Source organism: Thalia democratica, chromosome 2, assembly GCF_965202585.1.
Source record: "Thalia democratica chromosome 2, ktThaDemo2.hap1.1, whole genome shotgun sequence".
Taxonomy (NCBI): Eukaryota; Metazoa; Chordata; class Thaliacea; order Salpida; family Salpidae; genus Thalia; species Thalia democratica.
This window is the reverse complement of record NC_139166.1, coordinates 16,108,156-16,130,457: the sequence shown is the minus strand read 5'-3', so window position 1 is coordinate 16,130,457 and position 22,302 is coordinate 16,108,156. Positions and strand designations below refer to the sequence as shown.

The window sequence follows — 22,302 nt, the reverse complement described above, 5'->3', positions numbered from 1 at the left end:
AATGTATCTTGTGTGGATTGAAAGTAAAAACCCAAAAGTTTGCAGACGACGATCATTAGCCGATTAAAAAACAAACTTGTAAATAAATAACGAAAGAAAACTTATTTACACGACGTCATGTTAAACTTACAAAACTTTTGTAACTCTAAGCTCATCGACTTTTAAATTGTATCTTATAAGCCTAGGTCGAGAGTCAATTTTTAAAAGAATTTTTGCTTTAAAAAGTTTGGTTATACTTCATTAAACTTAAGAAATCAAAATTATTTCTTAGAAATTTGTTAACCACTGCTTATTTATGGGGACAAAAATTTTTGTAACCGCCGCTTATTTATGGGGACAAAAATTTTTGTAACCGCCGCTTATTTATGGTGACAAAATTTTTTTAGCCACTGCATATCTTTGGTAAAATGTTTAGTATAATGATATTTTAAGTAGGTCAACCTAACGCAGTTCAGTTATGTAAGATTTTTTTTAAATCAGAAATTATCAACACAACATCATTAACTTCACACACCTTTACCGCAGTGTTGCGACATTAGGCGAAAACATACATTCAACATGATGGTGCAATACTTATGAAGTCATAAGTGTTACTTACCTTCAGGGCATAAAAACTTTCTACCACACACTTGAGGTGTAAACATTAACTGAAACGTCTAATTGAAATGTAAACCATAACAACTTATAGAAAGTTATAGATAAGCTCTTGTTTTTACATTTCTGAAGTAGACAAATAACCAAAAATATATCATTTAATACTACTGACTTCTCTTCAACTAAAAATACTTTATCTTACGTTTAATATAAATGTATAAAAAAAACGAATAGTTTTTGTTGTTTGCTTTATTCATTTAAATCCGTTTAGTAGCGACTAAAAATATCATTGCAGAAGTTACAAAAAGGCGCCCCGGAATACAATTTACTTTATGACGTAATTAACAGAGGCCGCAGGACACGGGGCATTTCATGGCGAGGAACTTCTTGAACCTGTCGTCTTCACAGTACCCCTTTTCAGCGTACCCCTTGCAGTTTCCGCAAGATCCGTCTATCTGGTCCATACATGCTGTAATAATTTGTTATCACTTAAATGTATATCAAAATATTGTTTTAGGTCTTCGATTTCTTTATTTATCTGCTTGAAGTTTTAACTTGTAATATAGAAACAAAGAATTTATAGAACATGATAAAAATTCAACGTTAAATTTTTTGGTCGAAGAACATAGTGAATAATAAGATCTTATGGTCTTAAAGCTACATAAAAGTATGCAAAAAATATAAAATCAACCAAAAGATTATCTTTTAATACTATTGACAAATTATATAAATTAGCTTACATATTCTATTTACTTTTAGCTTGATATAAAAATTACTTACTCGTTTGGTTCCTAGGTAAATTCGTACCTTGTAGTTGTTAGAGTTATAAAAATACTATTAGGTTTTATTTAAACGCTATCCAATTTTTTTTGTTCTTAATAGTTTTTGCTGTATATATTTGTCTAAACTTGGAAAATTATTAGTTTTAAGTTTGTTAAAATATTTAGTGTAAGTAAAATAAAAAAGTTTTTCATATAGAAAAAAATATTTTTTTTCGTTAATAGAACTTTGCTTTTAAAATTAAAAAAAAAAACAGTTGTATGGTTCAAACAACATCGATTTAAATCTATAGTCAATCAGCGATTCTCTGTATCCTAAAAATCAGAGTTTAACAAATAAAACTCAAACTATTTACACTACGTACACTATGTAAAAAAACTTGTAAAACTACTCTCAAACGCGGCTGCTAATACTTACAAAACAACTAAAATTTTAACACCAACCAACACAAATCATTTCCGTTCCGTACCCCATGACGGCAACTTCTCCTTGCGGACACATCATCTTGCCGTGCATGTCACCGTGGTCCCCGGCGTGCCCGTCACCATCGACGACGCTCAGCATCAGGGCGGAAAGTGCGAAAAGTACCAGCAACTTCATTTTCAGCTTTAATATCTTGCACTTTTTTGTACAAAGTTTAATATGTTCGAATACACATCGGCTGTTTTATACATTTGCAGTTTTAGCCGGAGGGTCTTTTTACTGTCTGTGTCGCAATGGCAGTATTGCAGTGAAGACAGTCAACAAATTGCACGCGAATTTTGCAAAATAACAATTTTATGCTACCACAAAAATTTTTAACAAAATGATTTCTTCAAATAAAAATTAACTTTAGTACATATCTAACAGTAATTTATAATTTTATATAGTTTTGAAAACTTGAATAATTAATCTTTTATGTTTTATTGCAACCAAACATTTTCTATTTACTGTAAGATTTAGTGCATTCTGTATATATAAGCTTATTTTTATAAAAATAATTTCAAATTTTTTTTTGTTATTTAAACCGTTAAATAATTGTTTTATATTATTAAACAGTAAATAAAAATTAAATGAATTATAAAATAACTTAAAGTTAGCTTTTTTAGATAAAAATTTCCTAATTAAAGTTAAATAAGAACTTTTTAACGCATTTCAAAAAGGTTCACAGTTTTAATTTAGTTAAATTTGTATATATATGACTTAGCGACAAGCAATAAAAACATAAATTTAACTTACTATATTGAAACAAGATGTGGCGATATTCCATGTATTGAAAGTAACGTTTGAATAATTGTCTTGGACAACACATTAAAAGGTATTCAAATGGTGTGCGACTCGATAACCGTAAAGTTCTTCGTGCACCAGGCCGTGCGTTAATTAATTAACTTTTACTGTTTTATTTACTATTTTTAAATGTTATAGAAAATAAAACAGTCATGTAGTGTTTTTTTAAGATATTTCAAAATATTTGTTTTCGATTTTCAACAGTATGTTTAAAACTATCATAATGACTACCTCCAATTTAACTGTTTTTACAGTTACTTTAAGGTAAATTAGATATTTAAATATTTTTTTATTATTTTAGACTAATAGAAAGTAAAAAAATGAGTTAAAGCTAAAAAAACAAGATTTTAAACTTATGTGTTCAAAAAGCCTAACAAGACTATAAAAGAAAAATTATTTCGATACTCAAATGTAATTTATATAAGGTTTGTAATCCATAGGAAAATCTAAATAATCAAATGACCTTTCGAATACTTTTCATTCTTACACAACAAAGTTATATAACTTTTATTTATAGCAATGGCTTAAATTTATACGTTTAGCTGCGTTTACGAAACTTTGTACAACATTAGATTATTACCTAAATTAACTAAACACAATTTCTAAGAGTCAACATTTTTATGTCTTTAATAAATAAATAAAATAAATATAAGATTATCAATTCTAAAATATAATCTTTTTAAACTTATAATGGCAATATGTTCATTTCATAGTAAAAAATTTTTATTTTTGAAATACATTTGAAGTCACGTCTAAAACAAAGTTTTATTTTCAATCTAAGTAGAATTTAAAACTAGTTTGTACTAAAACGCAACTAAGTTTGTATGTATAACTTATAATTTTAGATACTTTGCTAAGCTACATAACGCAACAAACCGTAAAGCCAGTTAAATTATCGAGCACTTGTAAAAAAACATTTACAAAGTCAGAAATTTTTGAAGTGTGTTAACAAAATTTATATTTTTCAACGTTCATCAAAGTGTTTTCACTTAAAGGTTGACAATGAATTAACAATGTTGTGATATCGCTAATCAACAAATTGCACACCAAACATTTTATGAAGTTTTAAAAATTATTACAATTGTTTACGCGAACAAGTTCAGTCAAATTATGTATAAATTTTAACAACATTTAAATGATATTTTTATTTGTTTGATAAATACACAATTCTTTAATTATTTTTTAGTAATTTGTTATACACTGAAAAATTAGTACTAAATGTTAATTAATATTTACGATGTATATGTATATACAACGTTTTTACAAGTAAATAAGTGGTTAATCAAAATATGACACAATTTAATTTTAATAAACAAAATTATTAAAAGTAAAGAGAAAAATAAAAATGCTAACAAAAATTCTTAACAACATAAAAAATAAATTTTATATAATATAAAAAGGTTTTAAAAAGTTAGTATTTAATACACCGTATAAATAATTTACTTGTAGAGCTAATCTATGAGTTAATCAAAAAAAAAGCATTTATTGCACTTTTTACCTCAAGGTATGTAATATATTTATCTGGAATTTTGTTTTTAAAGTTTCAAATTTCTGAGAAACAAAATAAGTGTAAATTGGCACGTTGTGTTGAAATACTCTAAAGTTGCGATACTCCAATGAAATGAAATGAAGTTTGTGTTGTTGTTGCGAATTTACACTGCCACAGAAGAATTCCAGCTTGTAATTCACCTTAATTAACACATGTCAACTAAGTGTTTCGAATAAGAGTTAAAAAATTGTTTTATATATTTGCTAGTAGTTTGAACTATGATATTTTTTAGTTGATAAAAAGTAACTTTTGGTGATAAAAAAACGCAAATGTTAGTAATTGATCGTTTTTTTGCCACTAAAACATAGTAGTTAATAAAATATTTAATTCACACATTATTATTTATAATGTAAAAAATATTAAAAACTTTTCAGTTTATATTTTGCAATATCATATTTATAAATGTGAAAATAATAAAAAAACAAAAACAATTGTTAAGCTCACTTCAACTAGAGTTCTATTAAATAGTCTTTTTTTTTGACTATTTGACCATTTTCTGTATAAAAAACTCTGAAAACAAGTTTGTGAGAGCATTAAAGCAATATTCTATAGAAATGAAAATCAAGTAGTTCACTTGTTTTAAGGAAACTATTTAGATTTTAGACCTTAAAAATCTTGAAAAGTGTTTAAAAGGTATGCACATGATTATTAAGTCGATTTACTCAACAAAAAAATTGTTTTGAAAAGTTTATACAATAAGATACTTTGTTTATTATTATTATCATTTGTATATTTCATTTATTAATATTATTAAGTTAATACAAAGTAAATGAATCTGTATAACAAAATTTTTTTTAAATTCAGCACGAAGAAAATTACTGTCAACGTCTTAGAAAACTTCATTACAATTTCAAATATTTCGTACTAGTAAAAAAATACAAGTTTTAAAAGCTAAAACTATTTATTGTTGATTTTGCGTAAATAATTGTTAAGCAGTAATAAAAAACAGATTTTGATTTAATTAGTTGAAAAAAACTTTAACATACATGACTTTAATAGTCATATAACATGTAAAATTAAAGTAATTGAAATAAAATGCACATTTTTATCTAATGACTAATTATATAGAATTATTCAATTTTTAAAATTTTGTTGAGTTTTTACTTTTTTTATTAAACTAAATGCAGTTTGTTAAATGTGTAGTAATTTGTTATATACGAATAATAAAATTGAAAGTTTTATTTTTTACAGAAAACACGACAAGATAACTTATTCAAAACATTTTTTTAAATAATAAAAAAAGTAGTTTGTAGTGATATGTTAAAACTTGTTTTATCATACTTATGTGTTTGTCTTATTTTATTTTATTTTATCTAAACTAAATTCACTGTTTTTAAAAACTTTATACAATTTTTAAATAAATTGCACACGTTACTAATGTTTCAATTTTAAAGCTTATTACATAACATACCACAAATAACGACGAAAATGAAATTATCTAAATTACATCTCAATTTGTAACTTACGGATTGAAAAATACTAGATAATTTTTGAAATGTTGTAAAATACATATAGACATTAATATTTGTTTTAGAACTATGATAAGTATTAAAAAACTTTTTATTGGACATTAACAAACAACAGTTTTATAAGCACAAATAAAACTTTTGTTTAAAACTAAAAAAAGTTAAACTTAAGTTTTCCAATCCGTAGTCAAATTTGAATTTTTTCATTGATATCAATTACATAACGAAGCATAAACATTCGACTTAAGAGAAAATAAATTAAAATAGCAAATCAACAAAAAAAAGTTTTTATACTGTATTACCAAATGACTAATTTTAGTCCTTTTAGTTAGACTATAATAACTTTAGATTTGATTTAACAGATTTTTTAATCTTGTTAAAGACGTTTATTCGTAAATAGATAACTTTTATTAATTATTTAAAACGAAGAATTCTTAAAAAAACTTTATAAATATAATTGTTTTTAGTTTTAAAAAAAATAGTTAACAAGTATTAGAACTTAAAAGTGCCTTATTTAAAATAAAAATACATCGAAAAAAGTTCACACAGATGTGAAAACATTGCCTTGCTTTGTTGCAGCAAATAATTGCGACCACTAATTAGGACAAATTCGTACTTACAAAATCTGCACCTATTAGTCGACCCTGACTTGTAAAAAGTATAAAACTCACAACAAGTTACTACAAAGCATTAAAAGTTATAAACTTATAGAAAAAAAATTATAATTATGTATGAAGGTTTTTGGCGTTTTCGCACGGTTCGCCTTGTTTTCGGTTGCCATTGAAGACGACCACGAATGCCCAGAAGGACAGATTGAAGTTGAAAACTGGAGGCAGGAAAAGGTTTTCGTTGGTTAATAAAACTCATTGCTATTAGCTTGATGAGTTTTGTTAAACATGGAGAAATTTTAAATAGTGCTTTTATATTTTTTAAAGATTTTTACAATTTTTAAATATGACTTATAAAAATTGTTTTAAAATCAATGTTTTATTGGGTGTTTGTAGGCATCTTAGATGATTATTGTTATTTTTTAATTCAAAGTTTAATATGCTAGTTTAAAAATTCTGTAAATGTGCAAATTTTCAGAGATAATGTGAGAAAGTTTAAATACTTAATTTAAACTAAATAGTCAAGCTAACCTTGAACAAAAATCTGGCAAAATTCTTTTAATGAATAATATATCTACAGCATGAGTGGATTTATAATCATCATAAAAAATAAAATTTATTTTTAGACAGCAATTTTGAGAAATATACGTACTTTTGGTCTTTTAATGTGTATGTGGAACTTTATATTTAACGTATAACCACTCAAACAAGTTAACTTTCCACTAAAAATAAACAAGACGTTCAAGTAAAAATTTTAAAACATATGCTTAAAATTTTTCAAAGTAGTTTAAAATTTGAACACACTGTATAAATAAATAAATGAATTAAATATATACAATATTAACATATAATAAACTAATGACTCTAACTTTACAGCATGCGAGGACACTCTGAAATCTGGAGGATGCAGCCACACTCCGAAAAAGGACATGTGCAAGGTCCTACGAGAAGGGATACTGCACCAGCGACCAGTACGGTAGGTACATCAGGGAGAAGTGCTCCGTGTCGTGCGGACTCTGTGGAAGTGATGAGTAAACATCTGATAAAAAGCTAGCCGTCAGTTACTGATTTGTCTTTTCCTCTTCGATTGTTTTTATTTTTCGAAATGAAACACTTTAAAACTGTAATTGACTTTTTTTATTTTTTCTCAGTTGATGAGTGGATATAACATTGAATACGAAGCCAGCAGTCATTTACTGATTAATCCTTTAATTTTTGAACAGTTTTTATTTTGTAAAATAAAACATTAGCTTACTTATTTTTGTTTACCTAGGTTAAGTAATTATAAAAAAAATGTTTTTGTTTATTTATTTTGTTTTTTATAAAGTTGCTCATGTTCTTAACCATGATTGTTTTTTTTTTAAATAAAACTTTTAGTGTTAAAAGAACAAATAAAATAAAACAATTTAAACGTTAGTATTTTTGTACGCAAGTAGAAAACTATTTTTTTTAACTTTGTAAAAGCATAACTACGACTATAAAAATAACAAATTCAAAGTATAATCGTTTTCACGATCTCATAAATTCATACTAAAGTTTTATTAAACAGTTTAGATTTTTTCTGCTTATACTAAAAGATAACTGGAAGTAAGGTTATTAAACCATCAATATCAAATTTTATAGGAATAAAAATTGATTAATTTATAATTAAGGAAGTCTAATAAAATAGAAAACGTTTGAAAACTTATTTACATAGTTATTAAGTCGTAATCTGTAAATTAGTTAGTACAGAAAAGATTGCACAATAAGAAATTTTAATTAGCAAGTCACATCATAAGATTATTAAGATAATATAAAGTTAGAAACACGTAAAACAAAGATAACAGTAACCTGCCAACTAGGTACACACTTTGAACACAGCACAAAAGTGCGTACCCAACTGGCAATTTGTACCAAGTTACTTTTGGTCTTTAACTACTAAAATTAAGCCTAATACAAACATTTTAAAAGCCATTAAGTTTTACAAATAACTGTTTAAGCAAAATTTCCGTAAGCAATAACTTTATCCATAAAACAAAACATATTACTGGTATTAGAAGTCTTGATTATTTATTTAATATGTTAGTTTACATTGTACCCTGTTAAATTTTCATAGTACAAATAACTAACTAATAACTTTTAAACAATAAAGATTGATGAAATAAGAACAACATTTTATTAGATAGTGTTTTCCAAAAAACTAATGTAGACCTATAAAATTTACTCCCGGTTATTATTTAGCAATATTTGTATTCAAATTGGTGGTCTTTGTAGAAATCACAACAATAAAGGATAAAATGGTGTGGTGATCACAGTAGCTTTCGTAGTCAATGTTAGCAGTAAGGAATTATATAATTGGTGCTTAAAAGTTTTACAAGCTTAATTTAAACTCATCTTTTTTATACGTAATTGCCATGGTTACAACAATTTCAGGTTACTTAGGCTAATCAGGACGATTCAGGCTTTTAAAAAAATTCAGTTTATTTTGATTTTATTTTTGAACACATCATTTTCGGCTAAAAATTTCGCACCGTACCGGCATATTTCTTAAAGCGGTTAGAAAAACATTTTAAATTATTATATTCAAAACATATATTTGACATACTTTACTTCAACTTTGGTATAACGTATAAAATTAAGAAGTTATAATTAAGTTTTTATGATTTATAAAAACTATTAGTTTTATTAATAAATTAAATGCAATTTAAAAACTTCTAATAATTCATTTTTATCACAAGTGTTACACTAAATATTTAGTTCATTTACAAAGAAATTAGTTTAGTTATTTAAAAAAACTTTTTTGTAATAGTTTAGTTCTTGATAATATGACAAATTTTGTTTATAATCGTAAGGTGTTTATAAGATTGTGTGGCTATCTAAAATAAACTGGTTCTCTTTGCTTGATAATTGAAGTTTTTAAAATATAAGCTTGTAATATTTTTATTTAAGTAAATTTGTTGTTCACTTATAAACAAAAAATAACGTTTAACATAAATTCCAATTTTAAATTTTTCAAAGATTATTTTACACAAGTTACGACTTAAAATGAAATTTTAGTTATTTAAGGAATAAAAACACTCGATAATTTTTAAATTGCAGTAAGCTATTCGAAAGCTGCATTTGTTTTAGCAAAATGATAAAGTAGTATAACAAAAATCTAAAACAAAAATTAATTTTCTTTTTAACATAAATTCATTTACCGAAAATTTAAACAATTCAAATTTTTAATTCTAGTGAAATTGTATACTATCAAATCGATAATTTAGCATAAAGTTACGACTGAAAATTAAGTCATCCAAACTACAGTTAAACTTGTAATAAATGGATTTAAAGAATTTTTCAAATATTAACAAAAATATATTTTTAACTACTTTAGTGAAATGATAAAAACTTTGTATTATACAAGTTAAAATATATTTTATTTTCAATGTTTTAATGTAGTGTTGATTAGTAAAATATAGTTTTTTTCAATAATTTATGATTATGTAATTGAGTTTTATTAATTTAAACTTTATCTAAATTCTTAATAAATACTAAACAACTATTAGAAAAATTGGTGTTTGTAAAACTTCAGAAAACTACTTAAAAAATCTAATAAAAAAACCATGACAGATATACTTTTAACATAGATGTGAAAAAATTGCCGTCTATGGTGCAACAAGTTATTGCGACACGTAGTAAAATAAATTCACACTAAACGACCTACCCTGAGGCTAATTTCTTTAAAGTATAAAACTCATTACAGGACTATGCATAGCATCAAAAGTTACAAACTTGTAAGAAAACAACCACTTAAAAATTATGAAGGTTTTCGTCGTTTTCGCACTGTTCGCCTTGTTTTCGGTTGCCATGGGAGACGGCCACGAATGCCCGGACGGAGAAGTCAAAGTTGAAAACTCGAGAGGCGAAATGATTTGTGTTGGTAAGTGAAGTGTTTCGTAAGTAGCTCGATAAGCTTTGTTTAGAGATAAATTAAGAAAGTTTAGATATTTCGTTTAAAGCAAACAGTGGGGTTGGTTGACGTTGATAAAAAAAGTGCAGAATTTTATTCATTGCAATTTAAGTATGCGCGGGTTTATGAATGAATAACTAACTATAAGTTTACATAGAATTAAAAAAAGTGATTTTTAAAAGTCTTTTAAAGTGTAAGTTTTACTGTGGATTGTGATATTTTGAGCACGACTATTTCAGTTCGGACAATTCACATTTCGAAAACTCAAGTTCAAAGGAAAGAAATTTAGAGACCACATCTCAAAAAGTTTTACGTTTAAAACAAATAATATGTAGTCTTTAATAATACCGACAAGCTAGTTTTTTTCTTTTTTTTTAAGTTTTAAGCATTTTCAGAAATACGGCAAATAATGTTCTAATATATTCTCAAAATATTTAAATTTCTTCAAAAAGAAAAAAAAAATGGCTTGTAGATTTTATTAAGACCTACTTAGGTAACTTTTAATTTTTTTAGTGTACATCAAAATTAAGATATAATTTCTTAAAATATTTTAAAAATTTTAATAATTGGAATTTGAATTGTCCAAAATTTAATTGTCATTTAACCTGTAAAACTTATTACAAAACTTAAATTTTCGATTAAAATTAACCAAAAAAAAAAAAACTAACCTTCAACGTGTAATAACGAGCTAAGAAGTTTAAAATTCGAATAGTTATATTTACAAAAAAAAAAACAATATTTATATTTTTTTTACGCAGCATGCAAGGACACTCTGAAATCAGGCGGATGCAGCGGAACTCCGAAGAGAGACATTTGCCCAATGTACTTCGCTAATGGGTACTGTGACCACGATAGCTACGGAAGGTACGTCAGGGAGAAGTGCCCCGTGTCGTGCGGACTTTGTGGAAGTGACGAGTAAACCTGACACTTGGCTTGTCCCGGGCAAGACGTTAAACTGCATGCACAGCGGTGTGCGATGACCAAAGAGTTTTTCGCGCACCAGGTCCTCGGACCAAACTTTTCTGTCAACAAACACCAAGTGACCAGCCGTCAACTGTTAATTTAGCGTTTAATTTTTTTGTATGATAGTTTTTATATTGGTAAATAAACTAGTTTAAACATGTTTCTAGTTTTTTATTTTATTAACGTTACGAAAATATATATTAGAGCATTATGTAAACTTGAAAGTTGTCAGTAAGTTTATAAAAAATAAGTGTTTGTTTATTCATATAAACTACCAACTAATATTTAATAGTCCAGTTTGGTATGAAACTAAGCTTTAGTTAAAATTACTTTAATTTAAGTATTATTGCAATTTTACAAACTATTAACAATTGGCTCTTAAAACTTTTATACAAAAGTTTCTTTATGAAAAAATAATTTATAAGGTTTCGGTTTTCTTGAAAATGTTTTAATAATTTTTAATAACTTTAAACCAAAATTTTTTTTAACGATTTAGTTTTAAACAAAATTATAAAAACATCAGTATCTAGCGAAACTTTTAATAATCATCTAATTTATATTACTGGCGAGTTTCAAAAAACGTTTAAAATAAAAAACAAAAGAGTTTTTTATCTTCAAATTAAAGTTTTATTGAATTTACTACATTTTACGAATGTTTTTAGCTCGTCAAATACAAATTTAAATATAATATTACTTTTTAACATAATTTATTGACTCACATGAAACATGTTTTGTTTATATTAAATTATAAAAATAATCTAAAACTTATTTTAAGAATAATAACTACAAAAAAATACAAATACAAGACTTAATTTGAAAATTGTTTTAATAGAATGCTTTTGTTTTCTAATTTAGATCAAAAATTTAAAATATTGTTTTATCAGTTTATGCTTGTTCTAATTTTGAAATTGTTTTTAAAATATTCGGCTAAAATAGAATAATAATTTATACTAATTTTTTGTTGGTTAATAAGTATTTATTTATGTAATGATTATTAAAACTATTAGATCCATTTAATTTTCTAAAGATATTTAAAATGGAAATTTAGTTGAAGTTAGTTTTAAGTTGTTGAAGTCATTCTTTATTAGCTAATAATTATGAAAAAACTAAAATTTTAAAGTTGTTGTTTTTTAACAAGTGTGCTTCGTATACAAAAACTAATATTACTTTAAGTTTGAATTTTGTTAAGCTAAAACGTTTAAAAAATTACATTTATTGTTAATAATCAATTTAAGACTAAAAATAGTTTTGATATTTATTTTGATAGAAAAATATGCACCGTAACTTGTGTAAAAATGATGTTTCAAAATAAGTTTTGTCAAGATACAATTGCCGTTGTTTGTGGCCTTCCGGTACAAAACTGTTAGGTTCAAGCTAGGTTCGCAAAAACTTTTTTTATTTTTGCTACGTTCAAACAATACTTGAATGTGTTTTTTCCACCGTTTCACCGAAAGTTATGTACACGTTTATCACGTTTGACATCAAAATTAGGTACATTAATATTTAAATGAAATGTATAGCATCAATATTTAGATAAATTAGTTTTTTTTTCACTCAGCTTTAAAGTGATTATACTTGTTAGTTTTGACTAAAGAACATGTCCTTGTTTGAGTATCAATGCTCTAAAATAAGAAAATGAACGTTGAAATCGTATAGCTCAAGTCAGTCGTCAAAAGAAGTTCCGTTTAAGTTTAAGACCTTAAAAGTATTCTAACTTTTTTATTCAAACGTCTTTATTTAAAAATATTAACCCTGGTTTGTGTGTTAACTCAAACAGAGATAATTTACACATAAGTCAGTATGTCGTAACATAGTGTGGTAATAAACTTTAAAATATAAACTATTTTAAACATTAAATATTCTAACAAATATATTTTTAACTTAGCTAACAGCTATAAAAACATCAGTTGTTTTTTGGTAAACTTTGCTCTGATTATTTTTTTTTATTTACTATAAACATACATTTAATCTTAAAGTAAAATTTATATACTAAGATTTCAAAACAAACTATGAAAGTATTGATCAAAAGCTTTATTTTATTTCAATTAAAAAAATTTCACAGTCGTTTCATTTTGTTAAATTTCTAAATTATCTGTTATAGAGGCAGCAATAAAAAAAGGTACGATTGAGTAGTAAGGTTGATAGTTTTTTGAAAAAATTAGAACATAAATTACATAATTGGTACGTAAAGCAATCATTAGACTTTAAGCAAATTGAGCTCGTTAGAAATAACTTAATTTTTTTGTTATAGGTAGTGAGTTTTTTACGATCGAAGTTTTTATCAAAAAAAATGTAAAAAATTTAATCGTGCGACTCCAACTGCTTTATGACGTAGTTTAGCAAACAAATTTGTTCTCCTATCACGTCTAGCCCACTCCTGTTTTCAAATTTCGGGATTAATTTGAAATTTGTTATGCTCGAGAGCCTCCGACACTTTTCCATTTTCTCGTAAACGTCCTTTTAATTGAATAAATAAATAATTAAGTTTTTACCACTTAAAGTTTTTTGTACTTTCAATTATCAACGAACAAAAAGCTTAGACAACAGTTAGCTTTTGTTCTTAACATGCTAGTTACCGTTAGTTAACAGCTACTTATCTACTCCCATGGAACAAAACAAAAGCTAACCTTCACTAAAATCAGTTTTTCAACTTCAACCGGGCCGGCGGCTTGGTACGACGACCACTTTTTGACGACGTTCTGCAGGTGCGCTCTGACGTCCGCTATGCCATCCATCAGTGACGTCAGCTTTTTGAAAAAACAGATGTAGACGAGCTCTTTTTCCTTTTGATTCCTAATCAAGTCGTAGTCGTTCTCAAACGCCGGACACCGCTCGTAGTCGAGCAGGAACAGGTTCTTCTGTCTCACAGAGCTCGGCGAGTTCAAGTTCGCGTGGAGAACGTCATGAACAGACTTCATGAACCTGTAAAGAAAATAAAATTAGAAGCGTTTTGATTTTAGAAATAATGTTATGGCTTTCTAAGATAAAGAAGAATGTCATAAAAGAGTACATGCTGATTAAAGACATGAATTTTTATTATCTTAAAAACTAATTAAGGAATGATTTCAATTAAAATAAACAAAAACAAAAAAATAAAGTTTAAGATACTACTTTTGTCATTACCTGTAAGTTTCATAGTTTTCATCTTCTTTATACCTCGAGAAACGTTTAGTTACGATGTCGTGTAAAATATTAACGAGTTTCTCGTAATCATCGGAAAAGAAATTGTTTATTTTTTCTTCGCAATCCTTCAACAAATTTTTCGACTTCTTCAACTCGCTCACTAAACGCTATGATGGATTATAGCCTTTATTCATTTTTTCCTAGTTTTTATAAAAAAAGAAATAATTAACTTATTGGCTAGTATTGTTGTCAATTACCTTGTCAAACGATTTATCGAGTATGTTTGTAGCCGGTTTTAATTTTCTTGTTGTGCTTCTTTTTTGCAATGAGCTTTTCTGAGTAAATATACGTGTTAGAATAATTAGTTTAATGTTGACAATATTTGAATATCCTTCAGTTTGCAAACTGAGTTGCAAACAACTATTTATAAAATAACTGTATTACTTAATAAAAGTATAAATGATTTATCAATTAATGCCATTAATTTTGAAGACTTATTAGCTTTTTAGCATACAATGTCTCAGTTTCTCTATTATGTTCTTATAAGATCAAGTACTTTTTATCTTTTGTTGACGCAGTTCAAATTTTTAAAGATAAACTTATTAGATAATAAGCAAAAAAATACGATATCATAACTAACGTTTTGTATATCATTCCTGTTTATGTTATTCAGCATCATGTAATGTGTAATTCTTGGTTCTCCATTTCTCGTAGCACATATACCTTGGAAGCTTTTTGGTTTTGTTTTTAGTATGTTGTTTGAACCTAAAGAAAAAGGCTAAAACTAGTAGAATTTTTTAACTATTAATGCTTAACTAAAACGAGACAGCAATAAAGTTTCTTTATAAAGGATATTTATTCTGTATAAGTGTATGACTTATTTTAAGACATTTTATATTTAGTACTTTGAAACTAAAAACTATATTTTTTTCTTTAAATAAGTAGACCCACTTTTTGCAGTAAAAACAGATTCGGGTTTGAAATAGCGCAGTGCTTTGCTGTAGTTTTCTTTGAAGATTGTTGTTTTCAATTTAATTTTTCCAAAATCATCTCTACTGTTTGCTTCTACAGAAGCTAAGCTGTTTTGAACAATCTCCCCAAACTTTTTGTTCTAAAGTAGTTATTTTTTCTAACAATAAATCCAATAATATTGTTTAAATCATTAATTGAGTGATAGTAAGAAAATTTCAACAAGTTATTTTGAAATACCTACGTACAAAAGCACAGAGTTTTATATATTATTTGAATGTTTTGAGAATTTAAAAATACATGAAATTGAATGAAAATAAAAAGCTTGCAGTTTTTTTTTTCACAAAAACATATATGTATATATTGTATTTAAAATCCTTTAAAGTGAGCTTTTTGAAAACTGACTTAATATAGTTCTTATATATGTATATAAATTTATATTATACATTATTTTCTACGAATATGTACACTACCTCATATACTCATCAGTAAAGCTAAAGTCTATTAACAATCTTTAGCATACTGATTAGTATATGAGGTAACATATCTAATTTAAAGTACATAAATTTATTTACTATATATCTTAATGTAAAACTTTGTAAAAACAATTAAAGGAAAGTTATTTTACTTCTGTTTAAAACACTGATTTTATGTACTTGTAGGTTATAAATATATTCAAACAACATATAAACACGTTATAACAGAAATTATTAAAAAAGAAAAACTATTACCAACACAGTAGTTCATCCACAGGTGTTCTAGTCCTTCAAGGTTCAGGCACCTGCAAGTGACGATCAACCAGGGGGTCACGGGTGTGTCGTACCCTTTTGTCTGTCTGCTCGCGTTTCTCTTGCGTATCGAGTCCACTATGACGTATTCGTGGTGTTCCAATCTAAAAAAATAAGTTGATGGTTAGATGTATTTAGTCTAGTTGGCTTAAGAAAAAATCGGCTTGTGCTTTTTTAAAGTTCTTAAATTAAAGCTGGGGTTTGAATCTAGTCACATTTAATTATAGTAATTTGATATAACTTGTTGTTTTACTACGAAGCATAATCGGAAAAGTATAACAATATCAAGATGCAAATCTTATAGTAGTTTTCTAAAGCTTTAAAAACTTTTTTTAAAGTAACAACTATAAGTTCTTATTATGTTCCTTATAAATTTCCGAAAAAAGTGTGTAATAAAACTTTTGTTTTATAATTATAATTAATATTAGTTCATTACTGTTATCAGTATTTTAATTGCTGTATTTTGAATATTTATTACAACACTTCTTACAGCTTTTTAATTTTTTTATCTTTATAATTTATCAAGTCGTACAGTTACAAGTAAAAAGCATACACAATTTGTTATCAAATAAAAAAGCAACAAACTGATCAACGAGTTTTTCTAGTGACGTCATTCTCCTAACCACTGTGCTGCACCATTTGTGAGCGAATTTTTCCCTAACGTGACGCTCGATTCTAATATCGTCTTCATACGATTGTGACGTCATCCACAACATTACGTCATCGGGTATCGCGACGTCATCGACTGTCACGTACACCTCGATTGTGGCTGCAAACGTTTGTGAAATTTGAATTATCTATTTTTTAGTTGTAAATTTTAGATACATACACACGTATATAAAATGTGTTGTTGTATTTGTAGTAAATTAATGAATAAGTTAAAAAAACTAAAAATAATATTTTGCTTATAAAATTAAACTTAGTTCTACAAAGTATTATCGAGGAAATAACAATTATTGTTTGCATAAGTTAACAAAAAAAAAAAAAGAACTTGAGTATGGAAGAAAATAAACATGTCGGCATTCTACCAGACGCAAGCTATCATTACTCACCTTGTGATGGACGAAAAATTGTATTTGGCTTGTTATTTGTCCGGATATCGAATGCGGTTAATTGGTTACCGCGTTGGTAAACCGAGGTGAGCGAAGTACAAGAACCCCTGCCAATAACAGTGTGGCTTGTGTGTTCGTCTATGCTAGTTGCGTGCTTTAGTTATAAGTTTTATTAGGCAATGGAACAAGAAAAAAAAAACTAAATAATTGTTTATTGATGAAAAAGTTTTAAATTATATTATCATTTGTTATAACATTAAGTAATTTTAAGTAAGTTTAAACTAAAAGAAAACCCTACCACATTAAAAACTATAAAAGTACTAGTTTGTATTTGGGCATACTGAATAAAATATAGTTTCAGTCAGTGATAATTTTTCCAGCTTTTATAGTTTTCTACAAACTTTAGAGTCAAGCAGCTTCGATCTTCCGACGACTTTCATCGGATAAAACTTGTTTGGTGGTTGCAACGTGTTATTTCTTCTTGATAAACCTGGTGCTGTTTTGCGCCGCATGTCCGCATAGTCTAATGAGATAAATTAAAATTACTGTTGTGTTCAAGTAGAAATTATTTATAAACTTTACTTTGAATACTTTTATCAATCCCTGAAACGGTTACTAACAATAGCTATAAATGTAAATGCTTCAATTTGAAACTTAAAATTAAACTAACAAAAATTCAACTTTTTTTTAAATATCCTTTATTTTACGTGTTTCAGAAAACTAAATTGAATTAAACTGCTATAAAAAAGAACAAAATAAAAAGTTACTTCTATTTATATCAACGCCAACAATCCATTTATTTTGAATTTTTTCTATTATGTCATTCCGTCCGCAGTATTGTAAGTTTTCGCACAAATCTCGCAAGTTTTCCTAAAAGTAATATGAGTTATGTTTTTAAATTGAGTATTTTAGTTTTAATTGTTTTACAAACCATTTTTAACTGTTGAAATTATATTTATAAGAGATGAAATATAACACTATAAATGATAAATTTAAATTTATATAGTACAATATTTTGTGTATAGTTAATATTGTTATGTCATTACAAAATAGTCTATATTCATTTTAATTACTCAAAAAAGATGAAAAATAATAAATAAACCACCAACTTCTAAAGTTCTATCCGTTCCATCAACATTGATTTCATCAGTTAGATTTCTAGCGGTTCTTCGTGTTTGTTGCTCAACGCTGTTTAAAGACGGACGTGTGTAAAAATTCGTGTTCAACTCTAGTCTCTGAAAAAAACAGTTTTTAATACAAGCATTAACTTTTTTAATTTAATTTTTTATTTTAAACGAAGAATAAAAGAATAAAAAAGTTTAACCTAAAGTAACTTTTACCTAAATAGTAGTTTAGATCAATATTTGGTCAAAGCAAAAATTGAATATCGAAAAAGTAAGTTTTACCAATCGCAATATAACTAATGGCAGCTTTTAACTAAGATAGCATTTTGAATTATTAAACAATATAATAACAACGAATAATTATCACTAAATACCTGTTTTTTCCGCAAGTTCTCACCATCTGAACTATTTTGCCATTCTATTGAATTTCTCTCACTTCTCTCGGGAGTATTGCGGGGAGGTGTTATGGATAAGTTGGCACTTTTACTCAATACCGGAAGTTTTGGTGAGCTTTTCGGTGTTTTACTGCCTTCTCTGCTGATCTAAGCAGTTATAGCTATTTTCAATATTTATGCCCTAGTTTGAAAAGTAACATGTTGAAAACGTTTTATAGGCATTCTTTATTTTAAGGAAGTTTTATATATTTATTTTAAGTTAATTTCTATAAAAAATTGATGCACAGAAACACTACCCTCTCCCACAATGATTCTTTTTTCTTATTAGTGTTTTTGCTCTTCCACCAACTAACAACTGCATTTATTTTTTGTTGAGTGAAGTTCACTCCAAAACTTTTATTGCTCAGAACTCGACCGTTCCAACTGCAATCCACGTTTGAATACCCTCCCCTGGAATAATTTTTAAATTAAACAATTTAAATATATCAGCTGTCAATGAATTTTTCAAAAATAAACATTATTAATAAAGAAAATTAAGATGTTAATAAAAGTTTTTTTTTTTCATAAACAAAACATGTTTTGCAACAAAAAACAAAGTCTTTCGTCATTAGAAGCAATCTTAACATTTTTAAATAAACCAGAACTGTGTAAGCAGAGCGAGTTTGACTATAAGGTTTCCTTATTTGTTTAAAAGTGACTTTGGTTAATTTTTTAAAAAGTTTCCTTGGTTATTTTATTTACTTAAAAGTGACTTTGTTTGTGTTAAACATTTTGTTTTGTTTTGTAATTTTTAATGTTTGTCTTTTGCCTTAATTACTATTTTACATTAACTGATTATTTTGATTGGTTTTTTACAGCAATCTAATTACTTAATAGTTTTCTAAAGTTATTGTTTTTACTTTAAAAGCTTCTGTTCTATTTCAAATTTCTGCAGTAAATTTTTGAAGAGTCGCAGTGAAAATATATTAAAACTTTTGTGGTAAAACATTGATTGTTCTTTATATAGGTACAAAAAAGTCTTTGTTAAATAAAAATCAAATTCACTTTACTAAACAAAAAAAAAATCTTAGGTTAAGTTAATAAAACGAAGTCTATTTAAATAGTAATTAAAATTAAAGACAAGTTTTAGCTTGTTATCGACTTAATTTAAAACAAAAATTTAGTATATTGTTTGATATAAAAACATAAACGTTTAACATAAACGTTTAAAACAACAACAGTTTTAACTAACTATAGAAGTTTGTACATCATATTAAATAACACAGGCAATATTTGAGAGCCAAATTAAAGCACGTGTGTATAGATAGTTAGTTATACCAAATATGAAGTTAGAAAAAAATAACACAATTAAACTATTTAATTTTTGATTTAAAGTGTAATAGTTATTGGTATTTTTTTTTCTTTTATTTTGTGTAAACTTCTCAATGTGTGTTTTTCAGCAACATAGAATTGACATGAGAGAAGTACACGTTTAAACAACTTTCTTAGAATAAACATATTTAAGTAGCGACATTCTTTTAAATAAATTTTAATACTAACCTTTTGCCGTAAATGCACAAAGTTAAATAAGCAACAAAACTGCTTTACAAAATGATGAATTACGAATAAAATGAAATTCTAAAAACAAAATTTCATTAATTATCTATCGCTAACTCGTTTGGTTCAAGTAAGTTTTCAACGTCAAAGTCTGCAAGAGCACCTTGATCGGACAAAAAAGTTCTTAACTCGTTTCTCCTTAAGTTTGTCGCCACATCTTTGAGAAAGTCATCCGCATTTAATGTTTCTTGAAAAAATCAGTTTAAAAAATGTTTTAATATCTATTTAAAAAAAACTTTAACCTATTTTTATAAAATGTTTTACGAAATACTTTTTGATTTTTAAAACCTTGATATCAAACTTTTTTAGTATAAAAAATTTAGTATGAATCAGAAGAAAACTAGCTGTGTTTTTATAAAAACAGTATTTGCTAGAAAAAATTTAACTTGATTGTTTACAAAAATTAATAAGTATAACAAACTTTAATTAAAATAAGGTTTACAGCTTTTTTGTATATAAATAAATAAATAAAATATAACTAAAATAAACAACCTATTCAGTTTAAAATAACTTTATTTGTATTTTAATAACTTATTGCACAAAAGCTATTAAAAGTTAATCTTTCAAGGCAAACAAAAATAAAACAACTTTTATTTGTTTGGGAAATTGGTATCACTAAAAAAAAGCTTACTTTTTATTTTTAAGCAAGTTTTGTACATTTTAAATTTAAACTAGAATTTTCTCATATTTAAAAAAAAAACAAACAAATAAATTAAAATACTACCTTTTGCTATATTTATCGACTTCGGCCAATTTGAACCATCCATTAAATCTTTATAATAAAAAAAAAACAGAAACAATTAAAACTACTTAAAATTACCAATTGCTGATTGAATTCGTTTCAAACGCAGCATCTAAAGTGCCTTTTGAAACAAGAGAAAGCTAAACAAACAAAAAAATCGGCTTGCTTATCGAGTACACGCGACAATCGAAAGTTGTTTTATGACGTCACCGTAACCAAGATAACATCGCCACTGCTCTTCAGCGGCATCAAGTGACGACATTAAACAAAAGACTCTTGCGCCGAGGTACAAATTAGTCGGTAATCCTTATCTGTCTCAACACAATGATCGGGTTAATGCGTATGCCGGTTATTTTAGTAAGAACCGTTTCATTTAAATCTAATGTTGTTTTTAATGCGTATGGTGTGTGACTTTTTAAGTTTTAAACTTCACAGCTGTAGTTCATTGCTGCTTTTTTTTATCGTTTTTATGTTTTTCAAAACTTTTAGTTGTAACTTAATTTTTTAAGTTTTGGTATGTTTTGAAAAATGTTAAAGATTGAATTATTAAATAAATAAAAAGTTTTGAATTCGGTGCTAAATTGTTTTGGAAAAAAGTTGAAACGAATTTAATGTAAAAATCATACTTTCAAAATACTAACTAAAAATTTATTCAAAAAAAGTGTCTTTTTTTAATAGGAATTCAGGTAAATCTTACGGCCTGCAAAGTAAAAAAATAAGACGATAGATAACTAAATAAACAGTGAATAACAATTATTAAATAAGTTTGATAAAATTTACAAAATCAATAAGTTAATTTAACATCATTGTTAAATTGATCAAAAATAATAAAACTAACAAAAACTAAATTTATAAATAACAATCTTTATACTTACAAATATTGATATGTTTTATACAGTTTTAGATATAGGTAATAACAGTACAAATCAAAAATGGCACTTAACAAATAAAAGTATTGTAATATCTAATAAGCAAAATCAAAAATCTATAAAAACGTTAAGTTTTAAAGTATAATTTTATAAAATGCAGACAGTTTTAAAACTGTTCTTATCTTTTATTTAAATTTTTTTTTGTCAGCAAGTGCTATCTCAATTTTTTTTTATGTTGCAGGTTTTACAGATCTTACCTACATTTTCTAATTGTCCAATCTTTTGGATTTAGCATGTGTTATTGATTTTAACTTTATAAATGTACTTAGAAAATTCTGTTCCTTTATTTTTCATTTCTAATGTCACTAATATAAGCGGCGCGTACAATAGTTTTTTGATTAGACCTCCCGTAGATCTTATGCACTCCTTAATTTTGTTTTGAGTAGTGATTGTTGCCTATACCAAAACCTTATTAGTAAGTAATGAA

At 26.2% G+C, this 22,302-nt stretch overlaps 1 protein-coding gene and 2 long non-coding RNA genes across 3 annotated transcripts; 1 reads left to right on the top strand and 2 right to left on the bottom strand.

Moving 5' to 3' along the window:
* Positions 1-828: 828 nt before the first annotated feature.
* On the bottom strand, positions 829-2,000 carry LOC145829530 (uncharacterized). Its single transcript, XR_014369561.1, has 2 exons — positions 1,818-2,000; positions 829-1,063 (listed from the first exon to the last, which is right to left on the bottom strand). It is a non-coding gene; the product is annotated as an uncharacterized LOC145829530 (long non-coding RNA).
* An 8,013-nt stretch (positions 2,001-10,013) lies between these two features.
* On the top strand, positions 10,014-11,317 carry LOC145829557 (uncharacterized). Its single transcript, XR_014369562.1, has 2 exons — positions 10,014-10,164; positions 10,953-11,317. It is a non-coding gene; the product is annotated as an uncharacterized LOC145829557 (long non-coding RNA).
* Positions 11,318-13,224: 1,907 nt separating this feature from the next.
* LOC145829453 (uncharacterized) lies at positions 13,225-21,053 on the bottom strand. Its single transcript, XM_082937244.1, has 16 exons — positions 20,929-21,053; positions 20,262-20,391; positions 18,905-19,058; positions 18,588-18,755; positions 18,199-18,324; positions 17,857-17,959; positions 17,491-17,612; positions 17,090-17,243; positions 16,623-16,806; positions 15,985-16,141; positions 15,232-15,391; positions 14,921-15,045; positions 14,538-14,615; positions 14,281-14,447; positions 13,785-14,079; positions 13,225-13,614 (listed from the first exon to the last, which is right to left on the bottom strand). Exons 1-16 carry the CDS (start codon positions 20,969-20,971, stop codon positions 13,459-13,461), a joined length of 2,322 nt encoding a protein of 773 aa, XP_082793370.1. The 5' UTR covers positions 20,972-21,053; the 3' UTR covers positions 13,225-13,458.
* Positions 21,054-22,302: the final 1,249 nt, after the last annotated feature.

Coding starts and splice junctions, on each gene's coding strand:
- LOC145829453 (XM_082937244.1), bottom strand. CDS start 20,971: ATGGATGGTTCAAATTGGCCGAAGTCGATAAATATAGCAAAAG. Junction 16,142..16,622: donor CTAGAAAAACTCGTTGATCA/GTTTGTTGCTTT, acceptor TTATTTTTTTAG/ATTGGAACACCACGAATACG. Junction 14,080..14,280: donor GAAAACTATGAAACTTACAG/GTAATGACAAAA, acceptor TTTTCTTTACAG/GTTCATGAAGTCTGTTCATG.